The 11,721-nt window shown below is 41.5% G+C and overlaps 1 protein-coding gene across 5 annotated transcripts in view; it reads left to right on the top strand.

The window, feature by feature from the left end:
- The first annotated feature begins 5,087 nt into the window (after positions 1-5,087).
- ears2 (glutamyl-tRNA synthetase 2, mitochondrial) overlaps positions 5,088-11,721 on the top strand; it is a 7,256-nt gene continuing 622 nt past the window's right edge. For 2 of the 5 annotated variants that reach the window (NM_001431088.1, NM_001045442.2), the window contains 7 exon segments: positions 5,088-5,232; positions 6,221-6,376; positions 6,585-6,774; positions 7,032-7,504; positions 10,443-10,551; positions 10,697-10,850; positions 11,607-11,721. The exon segment at positions 11,607-11,721 is cut by the window's right edge and continues 16 nt beyond it. In NM_001431088.1, the coding sequence (NP_001418017.1) occupies positions 5,151-5,232; positions 6,221-6,376; positions 6,585-6,774; positions 7,032-7,504; positions 10,443-10,551; positions 10,697-10,850; positions 11,607-11,721 (1,279 nt within the window). In that variant the 5' untranslated portion in view covers positions 5,088-5,150. 5 annotated transcript variants of the gene reach the window in all.

Genomic DNA, 11,721 nt, shown 5'->3' with positions numbered 1-11,721 from the left:
TTATTTAACACTTATATTCATTAAAATAATAGTTTGTTCACCAAACATCTGTCGGTATAGAAAGATAAAATATTTAAAATCAAATGAGATATTGCAAAAAAAAAAGAAAATTACAAACTTAAAAAGGCGGTTCATTCCACTGTGGCAACCCCAGATTATTAAAGGGACTAAGCCGAAAATAAAATAAGTGAATGAATGACAAACTACTAATGTCAACAATTTTAAATTTTTTAGATTATATTAGGTTCATTTATTAAAATTATCAAATATTTTTATGATGAAACATCAAGAATTATATTTATTAGACTCAGTTAGAAAGAAAAAACATGAAAATGATGTATAAAAGATCATACAGATGAAGATTAAATAAGCTTGATGAAATTAACTAAACAGATAAAACAGATCTGCAACATTGGCTAAGCGTTTGCAATAATCTTCATTATAAATTCATTAGCAGCAGGAATGTTCACTGTTTACATAAAAAAGCGAGTGATTCCAAGCGATGTGCATTTGGCATTTTACATAAACATTTACAGCATGTTGGCAAGGGCTTTTACAGTTTTGGCCAGAGTTTGATGCATTTACATGTATTAAGCAGCAGGGGTCACCAGCGAGTGGTGTTTCATACAAACACTTAATCAGCTAGTGGTTTTGCAAAGAAGTTATTCGATCAATTGATTTGATGCTTTAGAGAGATCAGTTTCTTCCATCACTGGGGGAAATATCACAATATTCAACAGCCATGTAAACGTATAAAGGCTATTTAGTAAAAACTAAATAAATAAAAGCCTTCATTTGGTCTCTTCCACTTCCCATGATGCACCACAGCACAGATACAGTAGACCACTCCTGATGTTGCTCTGGTTTCTCCACTGCTTCCAGAAACTATTCAGAGGATCCTAAAGCAGACATGTTGACTGATCTGAGTGAGATTAAACACACTGGAGTCAGCCAAAGTCTCCTTTATTATCTCTTTTATCATGTTTGGCTCTGTATATAACAGGACTGCACATTTTAAATGCTTTATGTGGTGAAACTAAATGAGTAAATGCACAGTAAATGTTGGTATAATCCATTTCTGCAGTTGTCTAATGTTTTCACTGTTATTAAATGCCCTGTTTGGTGTGAAAGTGCTTTACTAATATTACTACACCATGCTATTGAGGTAAAGTTAGTTTTATATGTGCACATTCATTCATCCAACTCGTGACACGCTCCCGATATATTTTACCATGGTACTTTGAATATTAGTCCTGAAATCGCATGTAAGCATGACCCCAAGCCAACATCAGCAGCACTATTTACTTGACTGTGAACACTGCTGTCCTCTGATATTTACTGGCTGCTCATATGATTTCACTATTTTGAATTTGCAAAGAATACTCTTCTGAAATGATATTATAAAGGAGAAAGTCTGAATGTAAAAGCAGCTTTAATTAGTGAATAATAATTAGACAATAAAAATGTTCATTCTGAAGATCTCAGCAGAGATCATGAAACAGCTCCACCAACATCAGGAGCTTCACTCATGACTGAGCTCTGACTCGAGTTCTGTCCTGTGGACTAAAGCTCTTCATGAGATGCTGTTGTCATTTGAAGTCACCATGATGGAGGTCAGCGTCTGCTTTAGTTGGGCTCTCTTATTTTGGTTGCTATAATTAGTAGTGTTAATCACACTAATCATATAGTATGAAAAGCCAAAAAAAAGTGTAAGAATAAGGCTGATGAGATTAAATCATGTCACAGCTGCCCTCACCTGCTCGTGTATTTGTTAATAATTATGTGTGAGAAATTATTAAAATACATAAATGACACCACTGAAGCTCCAGCAGTCAATGACTGTTTATCAGGTCTCAATACAGCATTCACAGTGAAAGAGGATAATTTATGGAAGCACTCAAAAATACACAGACATCAACAATGGTGACAAACAAATTCAAATAAAAATCAACCCAGAATAACACAAAACACTCTACTGAAATACTGGGGCATTTGTCCCCAAAGAACAAGAGAAAATAAAGGCAAAGAAAGAAATTGTAAGAACTTTAAGCTGCATAATTTATTCATGCTGCAGTGCATGCTGGGAGTTTTGTACTATGCTGGCACCCAGCATGCATTGCAGCATGAATGAATTTTGCTGCTTTTTCTTTTAGAAACCATGGTTGAGGTTCATATCCTGATTCTTGATGTCCGTGTGTCTGAAATAGGAAACCTGTTAAAAGCAGAGTATGGAGTGACTTGCCCTTATGGTTAAAATCTGAAGTTAAAATCAATCGTGAGATCTTGGATAAAGATGAGAATGGGAGGAATCAGGTACACTTAAGCAAAATGTGTATAAGCGTTTAGCTGGAGAGTTTTATGAGAGCACACAAATGTATACTGAGAGATCTAAAGACCCAGATTAGGGGGTGACAGGAATAAGAGTGTGTGTTCCTGATTTAAAAAATATATATTTTTTTTAAATAAAAAAAAAAAGAACAACATCAGAACTGTCGATGTATTCTGTTGAAATGGTTGCTATCACTGTGGGACTTATGTGGACAGAGGAAGTGACACCAGACAGAGTGGTGATTTGCTCAGACTCTGCTTCAGTATTAAAATCATTAGACAGCAGTCAGTCATCCAGAGAAGATTTAATGAATGAAGTATTTACATTATTATGGAGAATCCAAAGGGAAGGAAGTCTAGTTGGGTTTTGTTGGATTCCAGCACATATAGGGGTGGTGGGAAATAAAATAAGTGATGTATTAGCTAAAAATGCAAAGAAAAGAAAAAGACATTAATGTTCCATTAAGTAAAGGAGAAATTAAAAGTATTATTGAGGAAAATGCGACAGCACATTGGCAAACAGTATGGAATACAGATTTGAAGGGAAGAGATCTATATAAAATCAAAAGAATGTGGACACTAAAATGGGTAATTATGGAAAGAAGAGGAGGGAAGAGGGGATAATTACCAGACTGAGACGGGGAATACCGGACTGAATGATTCACTGTTTTCAATTGGTGTACATGAGAATGGATTATGTGGATCCTTTATGTAAAAGAAACAATCCAGCATGTAATTTATGAATGTTTAAAATATGGAGAAGAAAGAAAGGAACAGATTGAATATCTTAAGGAGAAAGGAAAGGAAGATAAAGATATAGGATAGCTACTGGGGTATGAGTTTAATTATGACCGTATAGGATTTAGGACTCTAATAAATTTTTATTTAATACAGGATTAGATAAAAGGATATAACAAAATATAACTAACAATAATATACATCCAATAATAATAAAACTAACATGTAAGTCATATAAGTAAATAAAATCAGTGCTCTGTTACAAGTCTAGGGATTAAGGAGTTCAGTGTGCAGAGCTGAGGAGCTGAACACGCAGCGTCAACCGGCACCTGACCGGCTCATGAGAACAGGAATTTAAGGCTTAGTTGTTTTAAACCATTATGGGATTCTTTTAAACTAAAGATGATATCTTCCAAAAATGTCAGAAACCTGTAACCGTTGACTTCTATAGTATTTGTTTTTTCTCCTATGGGCATCAATGGTTGCTGGATTTCGGCTTTCTTCAGAATATCTTCTTTGGTGTTTGACAGAAGAGAGAAACTCATAGGTTTGAAACCACTCATTTCTAGGTGAACTATACCTTTAAGAAAACAATGAACTCAGACTCACGAATATATGCAAACAGCTCATACAGGACCAATGTTTCCTTTACAAATATTATAGAGAACATTACTTATCCTATTCTAAAACATAAAATCACTAACACAAGCCAACACGCATTCTAATCTCATTTATAAATCATAAATAAATGAAAAATTAGGCGATTTATTAAGAAATTAAACTGAATATTTAATAATTTTTAGGAAATGAAAAAAAATCTGACTTTAATGATATTAATAATATTAATGATGATGATGATTATTATTAATGTTATTATTATTATCATTATTATTAAGTAGAATATTGTTTATTTAATTTTGTTGAAAAGTCTACTTTTACAATTTTACGCATGTAAACCACTGCAGAAGGTTTTAACCAACAGGCCCATGTCGTTTACAGAACAGATACTCAATAAATAACCCACTTTAAATTAAAAGCGTTAGCATATGCTATGTTATTTGTTTTCACAAGCTTTGGAGACATAACATATATTCTGTTTTAAATAATAGGTCAACTATTGCATTCATCAGTGGGCCACGACTGTGTTCCAAATGGCATCAATGTTTTCAAAGTGCACTGTGAAGGGCGCAGTGCACAACTGTAAACATGAAGATCTAAAACTGAACTGAAAAAATGCTTTGAAAGCAAATTACACCTAAGAGAGATGAGCTTAATGCTTTATTTTAAAAAGTAATTCCAATTTTAATGTTAGTGTTGTTAATGAATAGGGCATAGGGGGAATAAGTGGGAATAGAACACAGCCAGGAACTCTGTTCCTAACTACAGCTCCTGTATGGTGCCTGCCTGCAGCAGCTAATGACTCTGAAGGCGATGTCTGTCTGTCTGTCTGTCTGTCTGTCTGTCTGTCTCACCCCAGCCGCACCTGCCTCTCCTTTCCTCCTCTTCTGACCACCTAGTCATGATGTAGTCATATTCTGTCTTGATTAGGTTTGTGGTATGACCACAGTACCTCGCTGTTTTGTTACACGTGTCACAAACCGCATTGTTGGAGTTTATGGAAGTGAAGTAGCTCCACACACACAGTTCGCTTGCGGTCACCCATATCCAAATACCGCGTGACTGATCGACATGTGCCAGCTCAGTGGACTGAGAGGCTTGCTGGCGTGCTCTGCCGTTGAACAGTACCATATTACGCACATGACTTGGCTGGCGGAAGAACAAGTAGTTCCGACTAAGTTGGCGTTATTCAGAGAAACTATGGTAATTATGGTTACTTTCCACAGTATTTATGTTTCCAAAAACTACACATTTGCTCCAAAAATATTGAAATATCGATATTTTTATAAGATAAGCGATTCTAGAACATACAAAGCTGGTATCGGAGATTTCGATATTTTAGTATCGATCCGCACATCACTACTCTCTGTAGCCGGAGACTTTTATTTTGAATGTGCTGACGCCGGAAGTTGAGCAGAGATGTTCCGTCAGTCTGACATTAGTCGGTTTAAATGAAGCTCGGAGTTATGAAGATCCTCCGCGGGGTTTCGCGGCAGATGTGCACTAGCCGGCCGGAAGTGCGCGTCAGGTTCGCGCCGAGTCCCACAGGTAGAAAAATAAACACAGAGACAAAGCCTGTGTGTGTGTGTGTGAGAGAGGGGTGTGTTTGTGTGTGTGTGAGAGAGGGGTGTGTTTGTGTGTGTGAGAGAGAGAGGTGTGTGTGTGTGTGTGTGTTATTAAAGGTGATGTGATGATGATAGTGTGTGTGTGTGTTATTAAAGGTGATGTGATGATAACAGTGTGTGTGTGTGTGTGTGTGTGTGTGTATTATTAAAGGTGATGTGAAATTGAGTGTGTGTGTGCGTGTGTGTTATTAAAGGTGATGTGATGATGACAATGTGTGTGTGTGTGTGTGTGTGTGTGTGTGTGTGTGAATGGGTAACCAGCAGGCGCAGCACACTGCAGCTCACCTGACATGTTGATTTGCTCATCCGCATGCAGTGTCAGTGTTATTATATCCTTAATGACCTGCAGAGCGTCTGCAGCGTGTCGAGAGCGTCTGTTCCCCACGCCTCATGGCTTCAGCCTCCAGCACTGGCGTGTTCACCGTGTGTCAGGATTGTGCTCTGAGGTGCAGGTCATTAATTAAATGAAGCAGAGAGTGACGAGCTTCTCCTGCCGCAGTAAACTCTGAGTGTGAGATTGAGCATCTCCACTGAGCGCTGTCTTCAGCTCGTCTGCAGGCTTGTGTTGTCAGATGTGTTGCTGTTTAATATCTGCTGTAACTCAGGTTCAGCTGGAGACAGAAATGCTGATCTTTATTTATTCGGATGTCGCCATGGTCACTTCTGCGCTGCATTGGTCATGCCTCTGTCTAGTGGCGGTGTGTGCGCTTAACTCTGAGTTACTCTACTCAGTCAAGTCTGACCCGACTCAGATCACTCTGAAACTCTCGGTCAGTCAACTCAGCTCAAGTTTAAACTCAGAGTTGGTTAAACCTCCTTACTGAAACAGGCCCCAGGTTAACTGTGTGTGTGTGTGTGTGTGTGTGTGTGTGTGTGTGTGTGTGTGTGTGTGTGTGTGTGTGTGTGTGCAGGGTTCCTTCATCTGGGTGGGCTCCGCACAGCGCTCTATAACTTCCTGTTCTCCCGGCAGCGGCGCGGTGTGTTCATCCTGCGGCTCGAGGACACAGACCAGAAACGGCTCGTACCCGGAGCAGCGGAGCACATCGAGGACATGCTGGAGTGGGCAGGTGTGTGTGTGTGTCTGTGTGTGTGTGTGTGTCTGTGTGTTAAACAGCTGCTTTAAGCCTTCATGAAGAAATACACACACACACACAGATGAAGAGCCAGTGAAGAGGACCTGTACTCGACAATAAAGTAGTATGCAGCGTCATGATGATGTGCTGAAACTGTGTGTGTGTGTGTGTGTGTGTGTGTGTGTGTGTGTGTGTGTTCCAGGAATCCCTCCAGATGAAAGCAGCCGTAGAGGAGGGGATTATGGGCCGTATGTTCAGTCTGAGCGGCTGCATCTCTACACTGAGGCGGCTTCGTCTCTGCTGAACACAGGCCACGCCTACTACTGCTTCTGCTCCAATCAGAGACTAGAGCTACTGAAGAAGGAGGCGCAGAGGAGTGGACACGCCCCACGGTACACACACACACACACACACACACACTTGTCTTGTGTAGACGGAGATTAGCAGTTGTCAGTGAGAGCAGTGATACTGTAGTGCTCCTCCTCCTCCTCCTCCTCCTCATCAGTAATGGAGGAACAGCAGAGAGAGGAGCACAGCTGACACCCGCCTCTCACCTGCTCCCTACTTCAACTGTAGTATTGTGCTCCTCCTCCTTTATCTCCACTCCTCCTGCTCTCCTCTATCTGCGCTCCTCCTCTTCCTCCTCCAGGTATGATAACCGCTGTCGCCGTCTGCAGCCGCAGCAGGTGGAGCAGAAGCTGGCTGCGGGAGTGCCGGCTGTGGTGCGCTTTAAGCTGCACATGGGCACCGAGGAGTTCCAGGATCTGGTGTTCGGCTGGACGGGTCACGCGGTGGGGGCGGTGGAAGGTGACCCGGTCATCCTGAAGGCGGACGGTTACCCCACATACCACCTGGCCAGCGTGGTGGACGACCACCACATGCGCATCAGCCACGTGCTGCGCGGCTGCGAGTGGCTGATCTCCAGCGCGAAACACCTGCAGCTGTACCGGGCGCTGCGCTGGACTCCGCCCACATACGCACACCTGCCCCTGCTGCTGAACCGCGACGGCAGCAAACTGTCCAAACGCCAGGGAGACATCTTCCTGCAGAGCTTCCGAGACCGCGGCGTCCTGCCCGAAACCCTGCTGGACCTGGTGACACACGCCGGCTCCGGCTTCAGCGGTCAGTACACAGCAGATAATGAGGATGATGAATATTAATGAGCAGATAATGAGGATGACGAATGTTAATGAGCAATAAATGAGGATGACGAATGTTAATAAGCAGATAATGAGGATGACGAATATTAATGAGCAGATAATGAGGATGACGAATGTTAATAAGCAGATAATAAGGATGATGAATATTAATGAGCAATAAATGAGGATGATGAATATTAATGAGCAGATAATGAGGATGACGAATATTAATGAGCAGATAATGAGGATGACGAATGTTAATAAGCAGATAATGAGGTTGACGAATATTAATGAGCAGATAATGAGGATGACGACTGTTAATGAGCAATAAATGAGGATGACGAATGTTAATAAGCAGATAATGAGGATGATGAATATTAATGAGCAGATAATGAGGATGACGAATGTTAATAAGCAGATAATGAGGATGACGAATGTTAAGCAGATAATGAGGATGACGAATATTAATGAGCAGATAATGAGGATGACGAATGTTAATAAGCAGATAATGAGGATGAGGAATATTAATGAGCAATAAATGAGGATGATGAATATTAATGAGCAGATAATGAGGATGACGAATATTAATGAGCAGATAATGAGGATGACGAATGTTAATGAGCAGATAATGAGGATGACGACTGTTAATGAGCAATAAATAGGCATGTAACCGTATTGTAAATACCGTCATACCGCAATATTAATTTTTTTCGATATTACTGAAGTCGCATGACTCGGTAAAACTATAGGTCTTCTGAGAAAATTTGCTCAGGCGAATGAAGCGAACGGGAGGTAACGAAAACTACAATTGCCATCAGCCCATGCTTGACCATCATCCCTTGCGGTCTGTTGTTGCTACAGATCCAGTAATGCGGAAATGGAGTGTGCTGCTAGAAGCGGGGATGAAAAGAGCTGGAAAACTCTAAAGCAGGTCGCACACCAGAAGCGCCGCTCGGCGCCGCGACACGGCGCGTACATGACAGATTAAAGTATCGCACACCAGACGCGCACATTCGAATGATATTTAACATGAAACTAATCAGATGACGCTCTGTGGCGCGGCTGAAAAATGAACTGCGTCCTGAGCCGTCGCTGGGCGCCGCCGACAGCCGCCGGTGTGTGTATCCTGATAGAAACCTATGATTAGAATTCTAAAATACGTGGCGCTGCGTGGCGCTGCGCGGCGCGCCGCCGAGCGTCGCTTCTGGTGTGCGACCTGCTTTACACGCACAGTTCAGTCCTGCATTATCTCCGTGTAAGTTCAGACTTCGCAAGTTTGATCAAGGCTGCAGTCTCTTCTTCTCAGTTTGATATGGAAAAGCAGATTATACCGAGGACTCGGGTAAATCTTCAAAGGGAACAGTGTACTTTATAACTTCATTCACATCACCCTGGCTTCGTTGTTTCACTTTCTCAACAATAAAATGTAAACATGATTTAAGGAACTGCCTATTTTCATTTTAATATTAGCAGCTTAGACAGCAGACATGTTGAGGCGTCGTGCTGCATATATGAGCGTCATCTTCACTGTGTGGATATTTATAACAAAACGGAGCCGATAACAACTGCCTCCTTTCAATTTCAGTGAAAATACGAAACACAGCCTCTCTTTTGCTGAGTATCAGTTTTAAGAATCGATAATGGCCATTTTAAAAGTATAACATACAATAAGTTTATACATTATAGGAAATAAAGGCGATCAGTCAATATACAGAATGTACGTGGTTACATTAATCATTAACTTATCTTTGCGCTCAGCCAAAACACGTTACCTGAGAACAAGTAATAGATTCCAATGACCAAAGTCAGGGAATATGTCGTTAGATAAAGACAACAAGATAAATGAAATATCCCGTTTAATAAATATAGTGAGATTGATCCAGCGGGAGATGCTTGATGAGAAGTCCGACTAGCAGAGCTCTCATCTGGGTAGATGGGCTGAGTGTGATTAAATGTTGAATGTGATGAGTTTTCAACAATACTAAATTGAAACTTTATTTTTTTACATGGTTTAATAGTTTTTTGTTATTAAAATTGAAGTTCCTGTTTCAAAGCTTACAGATAGATGGCTAATTTGTATGTCATTGACACTTTTGGCACTTTTTTGGAGTATTTTCATAAGTTTTGTTTTTTCCTGTAAATGATTCAATAAATACCGTACCGTGACATTCATACCGAGGTATTACCGTACCGTGAAATTCTGATACCGTTACATCCCTAGCAATAAATGAGGATGACGAATGTTAATAAGCAGATAATGAGGATGATGAATATTAATGAGCAGAAAATGAGGATGACGAACATTGAGCAGATAATGAGGATGGTGAATATTAATGAGCAGAAAATGAGGATGACGAACATTAATGAGCAGATAATGAGGATGGTGAATGTTAATGAGCAGATAATGAGGATGGTGAATGTTAATGAGCAGAAAATGAGGATGGTGAATGTTAATGAGCAGAAAATGAGGATGACGAACATTAATGAGCAGATAATGAGGATGGTGAATGTTAATGAGCAGATAATGAGGATGACGAATGTTAACAAGCAGATAATGAGGATGGTGAATATTAATGAGCAGATAATGAGGATGACGAATGTTAAGGAGCAGATAATGAGGATGGTGAATATTATTAAGCAGTAATGAGGATGATGAATGTTAATGAGCAGATAATGAGGATGGTGAATATTAGTGAGCAGATAATGAGGATGACGAATGTTAAGGAGCAGATAATGAGGATGGTGAATATTAATGAGCAGATAATGAGGATGACGAATGTTAAGGAGCAGATAATGAGGATGGTGAATATTATTAAGCAGTAATGAGGATGATGTATGTTAATGAGCAGATAATGAGGATGGTGAATAGTAATGAGGACGATCCTCCACTGCTTCAGGTAATGAGCTGTTGGTGTTTGCAGATAACCGTATGGGTCGGCGTCTGGACGAACTCATTCGTGACTTTAACATTTCCAAGATCACGACACACTCCGCCCTGCTGGATCTGGACAAATTAGAGGAGTTCAGCAGGTCATTAGTGCTTAATTACCTCGTAAACATGCAGATCAGCTCCCAGCCACTGGCCTTCAGTCTTCCCATGATGCACTGCGGCGAGGAGACTGATAAACACTGCAGAAGAGCAAACTGTTAATGTGTGTGTGTGTGTGTGTGTCAGGCTGCATCTCCAGCGCAGGATCGAGGACCCTCAGCAGTGTGTATGGCTGTGTGAGGAGCTGAAGCAGATGGTGAAACACACACACAGCTCTGAGATCAGCGCCGCTGCGGTTCTGGAGCCGGAGTATATCGAGCGAGTGCTGCAGCTGCGCAAGGTACCTAACACACACACACACACAACCAACACACACCTGTAACAGGTAATGAGTAGCTGATCTAACTGCAGACTGTAACAGAGAGCCTCAGTCAGATTAGGGTTCATAGCTGTAGTGCACACTACTGAGGGGGACACTCATCAGCACTGGGAGAACATCAGTGGAGAACTACAGTCCTATAGCAGCAAACCTGTGTGTGTGTGTGTGTGTGTGTGTGTTGAGCGGGGACAGTGTGTCTGAGCATCATCAGGAAGGCTATTCGGCTATTCCAGGGTTTAGGAGCCATAAATGAGAAGGCTCGACCTCCTTTAGTGGACTCTGCTAATCTGGGTACTACAGAAGCCCTGAGTGTGGAGCTCTTGCAGAGCGGGTTGTGTTGTAGCGAGACAGAAGCTGGGTCAGTTGAACAGGAGCTGGGTTATTTACAGCGTTATCGGTTAGCAGCACTATTTGATGATCATTACTGGACTGAACAGCAGCAGAACACTGGGGGATGCAGACATATCTGCTGGAGCTGCTGCTGCACTGACTGAAGCTTATTAATAGAGGATGCTGGACCAGCAGAGCACTACAGTCATCTCATCCAGACCTCATACACGCATCAGCTCGCTCTGCTGCGTCTGACATGTTTCTCACATGAAGGAAGGCGGCGTCTGTAGCATGCCAGATCTGATGTACAGCTGCTGTCTGAAATAACACCCAGATCTTCTACAGTAGCGCTAATGCTCACTCTGTGTGTGTGTGTGTGTGTGTCAGGGCCACATCTCGTCTCTGCAGGATCTGCTGAGCTCCACACACTCGTATCTGTGGGTTCGTCCTCGAGTGTCGCAGACGCAGCTGCAGAGTGAGAGCGCACACGCCAAAGACATCG

This window comes from Danio rerio, chromosome 1, assembly GCF_052040795.2.
Source record: "Danio rerio strain M-AB ecotype USA chromosome 1, GRCz13ab, whole genome shotgun sequence".
Taxonomy (NCBI): Eukaryota; Metazoa; Chordata; class Actinopteri; order Cypriniformes; family Danionidae; genus Danio; species Danio rerio.
Note: the sequence above shows the minus strand (reverse complement) of the source record. Positions and strands in the feature narration are given on the sequence as shown.